Source organism: Heterocephalus glaber, unplaced genomic scaffold (genome assembly GCF_053883595.1).
Source record: "Heterocephalus glaber isolate CG9 unplaced genomic scaffold, H.glaber_assembly_v1.0 deba00001442, whole genome shotgun sequence".
In the NCBI taxonomy this organism is placed as follows: Eukaryota; Metazoa; Chordata; class Mammalia; order Rodentia; family Bathyergidae; genus Heterocephalus; species Heterocephalus glaber.
Genome location: NW_028258296.1, coordinates 11,868,872 through 11,883,153, shown reverse-complemented (window position 1 = coordinate 11,883,153; position 14,282 = coordinate 11,868,872). Strand labels below are relative to the sequence as shown.

At 38.6% G+C, this 14,282-nt stretch overlaps 1 protein-coding gene across 7 annotated transcripts in view; it reads right to left on the bottom strand.

Moving 5' to 3' along the window:
• Msh4 (mutS homolog 4) overlaps positions 1 to 14,282 on the bottom strand; it is a 69,973-nt gene that overhangs the window by 49,262 nt on the left and 6,429 nt on the right. For all 7 annotated transcript variants that reach the window (XR_015451930.1, XM_021255516.2, XM_004841428.3 and 4 more), the window contains exons 3-4: positions 9,607 to 9,767; positions 7,807 to 7,917 (exon numbers count right to left, since the gene is read on the bottom strand). Coding sequence is in view for 6 of the 7 variants with exons in the window: in XM_021255516.2 (XP_021111175.2) it covers positions 7,807 to 7,917; positions 9,607 to 9,767 (272 nt within the window). In the remaining variant the exon portion in view is untranslated. The remainder of the gene's footprint in view (positions 1 to 7,806; positions 7,918 to 9,606; positions 9,768 to 14,282) is intronic.

Genomic DNA, 14,282 nt, shown 5'->3' with positions numbered 1-14,282 from the left:
GTATGATATTGGCTGTTGGTTTTTCATAGATGGCTTTTATCAGTTTGAGGTAGAGACCATCTATTCCAATGTTTTGTAGGGTTTTTATCATAAATGCATGTTGGATTTTGTCAAATGCTTTTTCTGCATCTATGGAGATAATCATATGGTTTTTGTCCTTGGCTCTATTGATATAGTGTATTACATTAATTGATTTTTGTATATTGAACCATCCCTGCATCCCTGGGATGAATCCCACTTGATCAGGGTGTGTGATCTTCTTGATGATCTTCTGCATTCTGTTTGCCATTATCTTATTAAGGATTTTTGCTTCTATGTTCATTAGTGAGATTGGCCTATAGTTCTCCTTTTTGGTTGGGTCTTTCTCTGCTTTGGGGATCAAGGTGATGCTTGCTTCCAGGAATGAATTTGGGAGTATTGCTTCCCTTTCCATTTCACTGAAGAGTTTAAACAGTAGTGGCAGCAGTTCCTCTCTAAATGTCTTGTAGAATTCGGCAGTGAAGCCATCAGGGCCCGGGCTTTTCTTAGTTGGTAAGTTTTTATTACGTTTTCAATTTCATTGGTTGATATCGGGTTGTTCAGAATTTTAAGGTCTTCGTTCAACTTTGGTAATTCATATGTATCTAGGAATCTGTCCATTTCTTCTGTGTTGTCCATCTTATTGGCGTACAGGTTCTGGAAGTAGGTATTGATGATCCTCTGGATTTCTGCTGGGTCTGTTGTAATTTCACCCTTTTCATTCCTAATTGCATGGATTTGGGCCTTTTCTTTCCTTTTTCTGACAAGGTTGGCTAAAGGTTTGTCAATTTTGTTGATTCTTTCGAAGAACCGACTCTTGGCTTCATTGATGTTTTGTATCGTTCTCTTAGTCTCCATTGCATTGATTTCTCCTCTGATCTTTATCATTTCCTCCCTTGTATGAGCTTTGGGGTTGTCCTGCTCTTCTTTTTCTAGAAGCTTGAGGTTCAGCATCAGGTTGTTTAATTGGGCTCGTTCTGTTTTCCTAATATGCATATTCACTGCCATGAATTTCCCTCGTAAGACTGTTTTCATTGTGTCCCATAGATTCCGATATGTTGTATTGTCATTGTCATTTAATTGAAGGAACTGTCTGATTTCTTCTTTAATTTCCTGTGACCCATTGGCTATTCAGAAGTGTGTTGTTCAATTTCCATGTGTTTATGGTTTCTTTTGCTATGGATCTCCAATTTCATTGCACTATGGTCTGATAATATACAGGGGATAACTTCAATTCCTTTGCACTTACTTAAACATGTTCTATGTGTGAGCATGTCGTCTATTTTTGAGAATGATCCATGTGCAGCTGAGAAGAATGTGTATTCTGATTTTGTCGGGTGGAACACTCTGTAAACATCTGTTAAGTTCATTTGTTCAAGAGTTCGATTGAGTTCTAGTATTTCATTACTTATTTTTAGTCTAGTTGATCTATTTGTGACAGTGGGGTGTTGAGGTCCCCCACTACAATTGTATTAGTGCATATATGGCTTTTCATGTCTGTTAGTATTTGTTTTATATAGTTGGGCGCACTAGTGTTTGGTGCATAGATATTTATGATTGTCATCTCTTCCTCTTGGATTCTTCCCTTTACAAGGATGTAGTGTCCTTCTTCATCTCTCTTCATCAGTGTTGGTTTGAAATCTACTTGGCCTGCAAAGAGGATAGCTACTCCTCCTTTTTTCCGGCTCTTGTCACATGTAGTATTGTTTTCCACCCTTTAACTTTCAGTCTGTGGGTTTCCTTTTGAATTAAGTGTGTTTCTTTTATGCAGCATATTGTTGGATTTTGCTTCTTGACCCATTCTGCCAGTCTGTTTCTTTTGATTGGTGAATTGAGACCATTAACATTGATGGTTATAACTGAAACGTATTGACTTGTCATTGCCATGACTTTTTCTTTTTGTTGGCTTCTCTCCCTTTACATTTAATTTCTTGTCATGCCAGATGGGTTCATTCTGCTTTGCTTCCTGGGGTTGTGATCCTCAATGTCTGTTCCTAGGATATTGTGTAAAATTCTTTGGAGTGCTGGTTTGGTATTCACGAAGTTCCTAAGGTGCTCTTTGTCATGAAAGTATCTTATTTCTCCATCCATTTTGAAAGATAGTTTTGCAGGGTACATCAATCTGGGTTGGAGGCTGTTTTCTTTTAGGGCTTGGAATATGTCACTTCAAGCTCTTCTTGCCTTGATGGTTTGTGTTGAGAAGTCTGCTGTGATTCTGATGGGCTTTCCCTTGTATGTGATTTGTTTCTTTTCTCTGACTGCTTGGAGAACTTTGTTCTTCTGTTGTGTTTTTGGAATCTTAACAATTATATGCCTATGTGTAGATTTTTTTTGATCAAGGCTATTTGGAGTCCTATATGCCTCACTTATCTGTATGTCAAGCTCTTTTCCCCTGCTTGGGAAGTTTTCTGCCATTATTTCTGGGAAGAGATTTTTTATGTCATCTCCACTCTCTCCTGTTTCTTCTTTGAGCCCAATCAGTCTTATGTTATTCTTTTTTGCATCATCTAGCAGCTGCTGGATTGATTTCTCATGTTCCCTTATAATTTTGAAGCAATTTTTCTTTTCCTGGTCACTAATTGCAATCTTATCTTCTATACCTGAAATTCTGTCCTCACATTGGCTCCTTCTGCTGTGTAGACTTTCAATGGAGTTTTTCATGTCCTGGAAATCTATTTGCATCTGTTTTATGGATTCCATTTGTTTCTTATGTTGGGATTCCGTCATGTTCCTCAGCTCCTCTCTAGATTTATTAATCACGTCTTGCACTAGGGGCACAATTTCTCCTGTTATCTGAGAAATTATTTCTGATTTCATTTTTTCCAGATCCCCTTTTGTTGCCAGTTCAGTGGGTCTAGGTGGTTGAGTATTAAGAGTGTTCCATCTCATTTCCCTTTGGGGTTGTTGTAGGTGATCTGGAAGTCTGGTTTTGAGACTTATTTACATGTTTTCTCATTTCGACTGGGGCGGGGGGCTGTTAGCGCCTGCACGGATTACCTCCTCTGAGCTGGGTGAGGTGGGACAGGGGCCGGGAGCAGCGGTAGGGATGGTGACCCAAAAGCCCTTTCCTGTGGGCTGGGAGCAGCTGGAGGGATGGTGGCTGGGTAACCCCTTCCTCTGGACCAGGAGCAGTGGGATGGTGGCTCAGAAGCCCTTCCCCCTGGGCCGGGAGTGGTGGGAGGGATGGTGGCCTGGAAGCCCCTTCCTCTGGGCCAGGAGCAGCGGGACAGAAGGTGGCCTAAAAGCCCTTTCCTCTGGGCTGGGAGCAACGGGAGGGATGGTGACCAGGAAGCCCCTTCCTCTGGACCAGGAGCAGTGGGATGATGGCTCAGAAGCCCCTACCTCTGGGCTGGGAACAGTGGGATTCAGTACCTTGGTCTGGTGGTCTGGTGTCCTCTGCATCTTTGTAGTGTGGAATCAGGTGGCTGCCTGTCTGCAGCGGGGTGATTTGGTGTCTTCCGCACGACTCAGGACCTCGTTAGGGCGTGCACAGACCTGCCTGTCTGCAGCAGGCTGATTCGGCATGTGTTCCCAGCTCCTTGATTCTTAAGCACTGTGCTATACAATACTGTCTTACATCTCAAATGTATTGAATACTTGCTATTTGGCCTTTGGAGGAGTTATCTCTTTCACATTCCATGTGATTCTGATAGGCCTGTCAGTTACAGTATTTTGTTTCCCACAGCAAAAAGTGCATGACCCTGGATTAATCAATTATGATTCCTCTTCAGAACTGCTTTGGAAATAATGATTTATTTAATGTGGAAAAATAAACAAAGCAGGACCAGTCAGTGGCCTTCCCACAATTCATATATGGACACTTGAAGAACTAAGTTCTCTGTACTCTGGGTTGGCTAAGGTGAGATGATACTGGCCTAAAGCTATCAGCAATCATCTTTTTAAATTTCAGAGATAACCTGTGCATGGAAGAAAATAAATGGTACTAGAGGTGGGAGCAGTGACAATGATTTTCTCCTTGACCTAATTCTACTATGCTCCTTGGAGCCCTATTCTCAACTGTACCTCAATCTTGATCTTTAAGACTTAAACTAAACACTAACATCATTTCTAACAGCTCAAGGACACATCCCTAGATGACCCTACCCCTCTAAAAGTCCTTGCCTTAAAAAACTCAAGAATTTCAAAAAAAAAAAAAGTGCACTGTTTCAGCCAATGCCTGAAGAGAGGGTCCCTGTCTCTCATCCTCTGTGTGAGAGCAGTTAACTTGGATAAGTGCAAACAAACCAGGATGTGTTTCACATGGACCAACTGCACTGTCCTGTTTCCTGTAAGTTTCCACTTCCTGACTGAGTGCCTGATCATTTCCCTCCCTTGTTCTTCATTCTCCTGTTACAATGCCCAGTCACCTTCACACAAAGTGAGGTTGAGTTCCGTTCACAATCCATTCTTTTTCCTATTGAAATAGTATGTCACTGACTGAAAATCTGTCCTTACCACTTTGGTGTCTGGCTTTATATTTATGAGTAGGGACAGGATCTCTCCAATCACTGACTTTGCAGTTACATAAATCAATCAGGTTTCTTTTCTGCTTAAACTAATTCAATTCAGATTTCTGCTAATTACAACCAAAAAACATAGAAAGTCTAATGAGAAAAATAACAAATCCCAAAAGTTGGAAATAAAGAAAAGTGATTTAAAAGAAGCATGATACAAGGTCAACACACAAAAATCAATAGCTTTCCTCTACACAAACAACAGAATCACTGAGAGAGAAATAGAGTAAACAATTCCTTTCACAATAGCATCCAAGAAACTGAAATACCTAGCAATCAACCTAATGAAAGAAATCAAAAACCTCTTCTCTGAAAACTATAGCACTCTGAAAAAAGAGATTGAAGATGACATCAGAAAATGGAAAGACATCCCCTGCTCCTGGATAGGAAGGATCAACATAGTGAAAATGGCCATACTTTCAAAACTGCTATATAGATTCAATGCAATCCCAATTGAAATCCCAGCAGCATACTTCACAGACCTGGAGAAAACAATCCAACAATTCATTTGGAACAAGAAGACACCCAGAATAGCAAAAGTAATTCTAGGTAACAGAGATATTGCAGGGGGTATCACAATCCCCAACTTGAAACTATACTACAAAGCTACTATGACAAAAAAACAGCATGATACTGGCAAAGAAACAGACCTGAGAACCAGTGGAACAGATTAGAAGATGCAGAAACAACTCCAGACACACTCAGCTACCTCATCTTTGAAAAGGAGCCAGACAACCTCTTTAATAAATGGTGCTGGAAAAATTGGGTTTCAACTTGCCAAAGGATAAAATTAGACCTATATCTCTCACCATGCACTAAACTAAAATTGAAATGGATTAAAGATCTAAATATAAAAACAGAAACTCTGAATCAGCTGGAACAGAGGTTAGGTAGAACTCTTGAAGACACTGGTGTAGGAAAAGATTTTATGAACAAAACTTCAGTTGCCCGTGAACTAGCACAATCAACAAGTGGGATCTCTTCTTATTAAAAAGCTTCTGCACAGCAAGAGAAACCACAAACAGTGTGAAGAGACAACCCACAATGTGGGAAAAAATCTTCACCTGCTTTTCCTCAGACAAAGGTCTACTATCTAGAATCTATAAAGAACTTAAAAAAATCAGATCGCTCAAATTTAAAGACCCAGTCTGAAAATGGGAATCTGAAATGAACAGACATTTCTCAAAGAAGTAGAAATAGAAAATAAACATATGAAAAATTGCTCAACATCACTGGTCATTCTAGAGATGCAAATGAAAACAACTCTGAGATTCCACCTCACTCCAGAAAGAATGGCTGCTACCATGAAATCAACCAATAACAAATGCTGGCAGGGCTGTGGGGAAAGAGGAACCCTGCTCCACTGCTGGTGGGAGTGTAGACTGGTACAACCACTGTGGAAATCAGTATGGAGATACCTTAAAGAACTAGGACTGGAAGTCTCATTTGATCCAGCTATTCCCTTGCTGGGTATCTTTCCCAAAGAATTAAAAGAATCATACCACAGTGATATATGTGTACCCATGTTCATAGCAGCACAATTTGTAATAGCTAAAACTTGGAAGCAGCCCAAATGCCCATCAACTGGAGACTGGATAAAGAAAATGTGGGGGTTTTTTATAAAATGGAGTACTACTCAGCCATAAAAAATGAGAAATTAAAGACATTTATAGCTAAATGGATGCACATTGAGGTGATACTCTAAAGTGAAATAAACAGGACCCACATGTGTAAATACCGAATAGTTTCTCTAGTGTGAGAAACTGAAAGTGTAAATAAGGACTAAAAAGTATAATAGATAATGTGAAATAGAAACAAAAGGTGCAAAGGGGAAGGGGAAGTGGGAGGGGTGGGGGAAATTACAGAATGAAATGGAATTAGTATGAGAAAATGAAGAAATGGAAACAAAGTCTTTATAAATAGGGAGGGATGGAGGGGTTGGAGGGAGAGCCGGGGAAGGGGGAAAAATAAGAACCAAGAAAGATTATGTAAAGGTGCAAATTTCCAATGATGAATGTCATTATATTGTACACCTAAATGTACCAATAAAATAATATTTTAAAAAAATAAAAGCATGAGGCAGTGAATAAAAGAGAACCGATTAAGTGGACATGGTGATGCATGACTATAACCTCAACACTCTGGGAGGCTGAAGCAGGAGGATCCCAAGCTCTAAACCAGCCTGAACAATTTAGTAACTTAGTGAGATCCTATCTCAAGAAAGAAAGAAAGAAGGGAGGGAGGGAGGGGGAGGGGAGGGGAGGGGAGGGCAGGGAAGGGAAGGAAGGGCTGGGAAAGTAGGGATGTGGGCCAGTGTGAAAACCCTGAGTTCAGTCCCTAGTCCCAGCATGGCAGTGGGGTGGGGCAGATGAAGACACATGTGTCATAGAGCCAACAGATGTAGAATAGGGACTCTTTCTGTCAATGATACAAAAACAGCTGAGCTACATAGGAACTTTAGAGTCCCATAACAAATCTTACAGAACTGAGGTACAGGATATATTAAAAACAAAAAAGGAACTCATCGGACCCTAAATTTCAGCTTGGTTCCAACTCTGTTAAGCAGTAAATCTACCAACATAAGGAAATATTGTATATTCTGAAAATCATCTGCACACCTCAGGAAATATTCCAACTGCAAAGCTGCCTACTTGGTTTTGGACCACACCCCCTTTTCTACAAAACAGGGAGATTTGCTGGAGAGAAGAAATTAACTACACGGTAGAAAGACCCTTAGAAGCACAAAGCATTTGTTGGACAGGCTTCCGCAGCACTTGTCACAGTCTCGAAGATGGAGACAACAGCAGCAGGCTAATTGTGAGACAGTGTATGTTACCAGGGGAAGCCGAAATAATTCTGTAACACAGATCAAACTGCCGAGAAGAAAAAGCACTTGCTGAGAGCTGCTATCCCCTAAAAGGATGAGAACTTCAATTTCAACTCGTCTGACATCACAGTAATTAGTTTCCAGGAAGCTACACCTATGGAAAACTGCTTTCTCTAAGAATCTGCTCCTTGCACAATCTGAGAAATCTCACTATTACTTAAAATACTTTTTCTTTTGCTTTAAGTAGATCAACGGGGCCAAACTAAGCCAATGGATTCTCTATCGGTTCTGACATTAGTAGTTCCTTAGATTAGGATTTATATTTATTAACTACTTTAGGACTCTAAATGTTCAGTTACTCAAATTATTGCTCTTTTTAATAATATTACAAGATATGTTTAAATAATTCAATCTTGAGTGTTATTATTGAGAATGAAAATTGTTTACCTTGAAATTTTCTGTGATAAGAGTAAATAACTTGGTTGAATTTCCCACAACACAAGCAGTATTTGACATTATGATTTCCAAAGGTGATAAAATTTTGAGTTTAGTGATCACCTGCAATTTTTGGAAGAAACAATTTCTTAAATATAAGTTTTTAAGTCTCTAAAACAAAGAGTTTCATCTTTCTGAAAGACAAGTATTTAAAATTAATTCATAGATAACAAAATTATACTGATCTTAATTATGTATTTAAATCAATATAGATTTCTAATGGGAATATAGTAAATGTACATCCCTATATAAATAAAAATATGACATATTTTCAAAAACATAAGCCATTTACATATGTATATATAGATACAGATTTCTCTTTTTTCATTTGTTTGTTTTTGGACACATGATTGTAGTCCAGGCTGGCCTGAAAACCATGATCCCCTGCTTCAGCCTCTGGAACACTGGGATACAGGAATGTGCCACTACACCCAGATTGGGCTATAGTTTGTAGTGGCTTTAGCTCAAACAGTAATTTAAACTCATCAAATATACATTCCCCAAATAAGATATTTTAAAAGGCATTCTTCTGCTCCATATTTTACCCTTCTGTATGAAAAATATGAACATATCCAATAGTGTAACTATGCCAATATAATCAAAATCAGTTTGTCCATACTTGTACAGTTTAGATGAAAAGTGCAGAAACACAAATGAAAAATATCTGCCTTATGCTTTTCACAAAATGAAGTGCACTTGTTAGAGTTACTCTAGATGGAAATTCATAATCAGTTGGTCTAATACTCCCTTATTAAAAGAAAAATCCCATGGGGCAATCTCAGGATGCAGGAAGCTGAGGCAGGAGGATCACCTTGAGACTGAGGCTAGTCAAGGCTATATACTAAGTTAAAGGCCAGCTTGGACTGTGTAAAATCTGTCTCACTAACAACAAAACAAAGCAAAATAGTTTTCCTATTCTTTTCAAATTATATAAAAAACTGTAAAATACCCAGACACTCAGTTATGAAGTTAGTATGCAACATTAATGTCATTTAGGTCAGTGGTGGTGAACCTACAGCACATGTGCCACAGCGGGCTGTTTGTTATCATAGAAAGCTCTAAAAGGTTTGCCATCACTGATTTAGATTAAGTATAATTAAACATTAATTATTAGTGAGGAAAAAGGAAGCCTATTTTCCAGGGAATACAGGGAAATTGGAGAATAAAGAACAATAAAATATTAAAAATAAGAATGGATCCTATTTATAAGTAATTATAATTGAGTCAACTTTTTAAAATATAGAGATTAGGAATAGACTATCTCTATCTGATAGATTATACAAATTCCCATGACAATAGGCCAGTGGCCCAAATTCATGACAAGTGATATGAAATGAAGGCAAATAAGAAGTAAAGGCAAGAAGATATTAAATTATAACTAATCTAATAAACTAGGTTTCCTTAAATCTTGAAAAATAAATTTCAAATACAATTTCGGTGGAAACAACCCTCTGGAGGAAGGATTATCACATGTTATCTGTGGAGTAATTTTAGAAATTACTACCTTGAAGACATTAACTTTAGAAGCTAATATTAACAGTGGTCTTAGGATAGTCTAATACCAATAAAACATTCTTTTTAGGATAAAACATATTTTAAAAATAAAAATGAGACATAAAAGAGTTTTATTTTAATTCAGATTATTTACATTGGAATAACCACGAATAACTTTTATGCTACCAAAATGTAAACTAATTAGAGAAGCAGTGACTTGGGAATCTGCACACTAATTCTGGGGTTATTAATACTTACCTTTGCATATGTGGTGTTGTCTGCAAACTGGGAGAGTATAATCTGTGGGCATTTTAAGTCAATACTTGCCATTCCTATTTCACCTCTGGCAAGTCCTCTCCCTTCTACCACAGCCACAATAACTGATGGGGAATGTGCAGAAACTGAAGAGGAAGATGTAGCTGTGAAGCATTTTAAAACAAAAAATATAAACATTCTAGTAATCATTTCTAATTCCTTCACATTAAGACTTCAAAGCCCCAAGTCTAGTTATTTTACTAGTACTCAAAGAAATAACTTTTTCCCCTCATCAAAAAATAGGTTTTCATTATCCAAACCAAATAAAAACATTAATTCTCTAAGTACTTTGTCAAAACTTTACATTTAGAATAATAAATGTATACATTGTCTTATTTTGTATTGTATTGGAATGCAGTCATAAAAGGAGCATTAAACCTGGGATCAAAAAACACAAATCATGTACCTTAAAAAACTATTTGAACCTTGGGAAATTATTTCATAATAAATAATCTTAAATCACAAATTATAATGTAATAACTTTCCTTGCCTAATTCACAAGCTGGCTGAAATGGTCAAATGGGACTATACTTACCCAAGTCTCTACATGGGAAGGGGCCGAGAGATGGAGGGAGAGGGGAGGGTGTGAAAAGAATTAAGATGTGTTGTGTACACTTACAACTCCCCGTGGTGAGTGTAATCATTATGTGCTACAAACATACATTACTAAAAATAAATACTTTAAAAATTATGACATACCCAACATTTATTAAGTGCTTATTATGTGTCAAAAACACTCTAAATTCTTTACTTGGATTAACTCGTTTAAATTGTCACCAAATTCTATCAAATAGATACCGTGATTTACTCCATTTACTTATAAGGAAACTGAGGGATACAGGGAAAAGGTAGAGACAGAATTTGCCCCCAGGGCATCTTGCCTGCAGAGCTGGGGCTCTGAGATCTGGGCCTTACAAACTACAAATGCTCAAGTAAATCATTTAACCTATTTAAAGCAACCATTTCCTCATTTGGGAACTAGTATTACCAACCAAATGTTTTTACCAGATTGCTATATAAGGATCAAATGCAATAATATGTAGGAGTGTCTAGTAAAATACATGAAATTACTTAACTGTCAGGTATTATTTATGAGTGAATAAAAAAAGTCAGACTGAAAATACCTAAAATTTTATTTTCAAAAAGGCAAAATGCTCTTTTATTCCCTATCAAATATTATAATTTACTCCTTTTCTTCCCTCTTTTCCCACTCTGACCAAGATTCTATTTTTCTCTCATATGTTTCTATTGTGTGCTCAGAAAAACATTTATACATTTATGGTCCCTGAGGAAGAGTCAACTTAAGAGTTCATTTAAAATCTATCATGTTTAAATCTTGGAAGCCTTTCCTCATGAAAGCTATGTTATATATAAATGGTGATTAAATTGATGATTAATTCACCATATAGAGATCAGTGGAAGCTCTGCTACACACTATGACCTCCTTCCTCCTTTTTAATACATTTCCAGCTGCAGCTGATTTTGAACTTGTGGACTCAATCCTCCTCCCACCTCAGCCTGCAAAGCAGTTGGGGCCTTAGGAGTGCACCATCACATCCAGCTGTAACCTCCCTACTGTTAACTAGAAAAGAATCACCAAGTTCCTGTGGATATTCAGAAGACATCTCTAAAACTAACTAAAAAAGAGTTTATGCTGTCATTGCTCTGTGATAAATAATATTATAATTGGTCATTCAGCAGTAAATCTCGAGTTCTTCTGTTCACATAGGTGTTTACCTCTTGTCCAAAGTCTCCTGCTTGGGTATTTACAAATACTTAATTTTAATTTATATTATCATTTATTTTAAGTGATACTGTCAAGAATATTATTTAATTATATATTACTACTATTATTATTATGTAATTCAGTATGTCCATCATGTATTGCAACAGATGTATTAATGCATCTGTCTATCTTAACTGGGGCTTATTTTGGGGTAAGACTTACATTATGAGCATCCTGAAAAATCATGCTAGGGCTTATTTTCTGGTTAGGTATTATTTTGTGGGAAATACGGTATATGCACACATTTATTTCTACCAACTAACTGTAGGGACAGCTGAGACCCTTAGGTGGGATTAGATAAGCAACCGGGCCCTTCAGTAGAGGAGTTGCGGCCCCTGTGTCACAGCAAACACCAAGCTGACAGTCTGAGGTTTCACACTTGTATCTGTATAAGCTATTGCTCCCTTCTTTAAGTTTCCTCTGAAGTAGGGCACTTCCCCATAATGAGTTGCTAAATCAGATTAAGTCATGGTTGCCTCCCATCTCAGCCTGGCTTCTTCCTCCACTAATACTTTTATTTTTGTTTGCTTGGCCCCTGTATTCTTAACCGCCTTGTTCGCTTCACTTCAGAGGAATGCTATCAAAATGCAGGTAGTCCCACAGATGGAACCTGCCGTGGAGCTACCATCCTCCTTCCACGGCAGCCACTTAGACTAATGCTGTCGACTGACATCACCTGCCTCCCATTTGCCTCTAGCCAGCAGGAAGCAGTCAGAGCAGCCATCACTCTGTTCCCCTAAGCAGGAGACTGCAGTATTGACTATGCCCAAAGCAGTCTGTAAGCAGTGCAGGCTGTGAAGAGTTAACTCCACAATCGGCTTCTTTTGAGAAATGAGTTCGGCCAAAGCCTATGTACCAAAGTCAGAGTAACTCGCCTCCAAATTCCATTCCCACATCTAAAACCTTTTTACTGGAAGGACAATGTCCTAATAACAACCATATAGTTTGTCTGTTCTGTTCTAATTTGAGAATGCTTTGTCTTGTCCTTTGAGGCTTGCTTACATTAATTTCTATAGAGACCACACGATTGTGCTTCCTTGCATGTAGTTCTGCCCTTTCATGGAGCTCGCCTTTACCCTAATTGATTACCAATAAAAATCAGTGGCTTGGACTGGTCAGTGCCTTTTTCGGTGGTACCGGCATTGGTCATCCTGATATCTCGTTTTCTGTCTCTCTTTGTTCTTTCAGTTTTTTTCTCAGACCTACATCATACAATGAGCAAGAGACTGGAGCCTACTGCAGAGGTTTCCAGTAATGTTCCAGGGGTGTCCACTAACCCTCTAGCAGTAAGATGATCAAGTCAGAGGGGGGATGCAGGGGCAGTTAGACGGAGCATAGGCAGGGATGACGTAGGGCACAAGCTGGGGGCTGACACTTATAAAATGACCACATGCTGACTGTGGACAGTGTACTTGAGGAAGCTGGCCCTTGTGGAACTGTTACGTGTATTATGTGCCCCTAGCCCTCACGGTCCTTTTCTCACCCCAGAAACAAAGGGTAAGACCCTGACTGGCCTAGATTTCACTAATCAGTGAAACAGTTACTTTTAGAAACCAGCCTATTCCTACAATTATGAGTGCCCTTCCTAAAGGCCCACAAGTACACATGGTAGCACAAGGTAGCTTTCCCTGCATTCCCAATATCAGAATTAAACCTTGGCTTCACATTTGTTTCATCCCTGACTGCCCCATTTTCCAAGGTGGCTTTGAGCCAACCCTGCCCCACTTCTCCATTCCTCACTGGACTAAGAACGAAGACCTGGAGACGGGCCAGAGAAGAGGGCAGGGCCATATGGGAGACTGCTAGCCCTCCAGACCTGCGCCAGACACCCATAACCACTTCTTTCACTCTTACTTCAATCTAAAAAATTTATGCATAAATTACTGGAGATTAATTTTACAATTTAGTCTCGGGTAACAGAATATTCGATAGCATCATGACTGAATTATAAATACAGTAACTAGTACAAAATCACTCACTATTGTGACTGAGTCTTCTCATTTAGGGGAAAAGTGAGAACTTTTGTTTGAAGAAGGATAGATGTGTTTTATTAGGTAGAAATATAGAATTGTTTTGTTGTAGTAAAGGAGTCCAAATGTGTATGGAAGTTAAGTAGACAAAGGAGTAAGGCCAATTATCAATTTATTATCTTTTAGCTCCAAATTCATTCTTTAATACAAAGTCTACAATAGATGATAGAATGCCTAAAGCATTTCTCCTTTAAAGTGACCACAGTGTAAGTTTTTTGAGCAAAAGGCCCTAGATGAACCTTCTAGGATAAAAGAGGCTCTGCCTACAGTCTTTACTGTAGCATGGTGAGTCAGCAGCATATGAGAGCAGGGAATCTGGTGGTGATCTGATCCAGCCACATCCCCAGAGTATACTACACTATTCCTTAAATGGAGAAATGTGTCATATTCAGGAATGAAAAGACTCAATATTGCAGTTCTTTGTAAATGCATTTATTGTCTCAGTACAAGTGCAATTTCAATCAAAATCTCAGTTAAGTTTTTTGGTGGTCCAAAATTTATGTGGAAAAACAAAGATCAGAGACATGATTCTTCTAAATAGAGAATAATAATCCAGACCCCATACAGGCAAGAACATGACCACTGCAAGTATAAGAAGCAGGCAGTAGTTGTTACACCCCTGGAGGCTTAACCAGAGCTTCCACTCCTCAAAGGCCATACCCAAGCCCACCCAGAGAAAGACATAACCACCATAACAAACAGCATGTACAAACAGGAGTACACAAACTCTGGAGTTTAATCAACACTCACCTCAGCCTCAAGCCTACTCCTGGAATCCAAGCAGGCAGGTAGGCAAATATCAA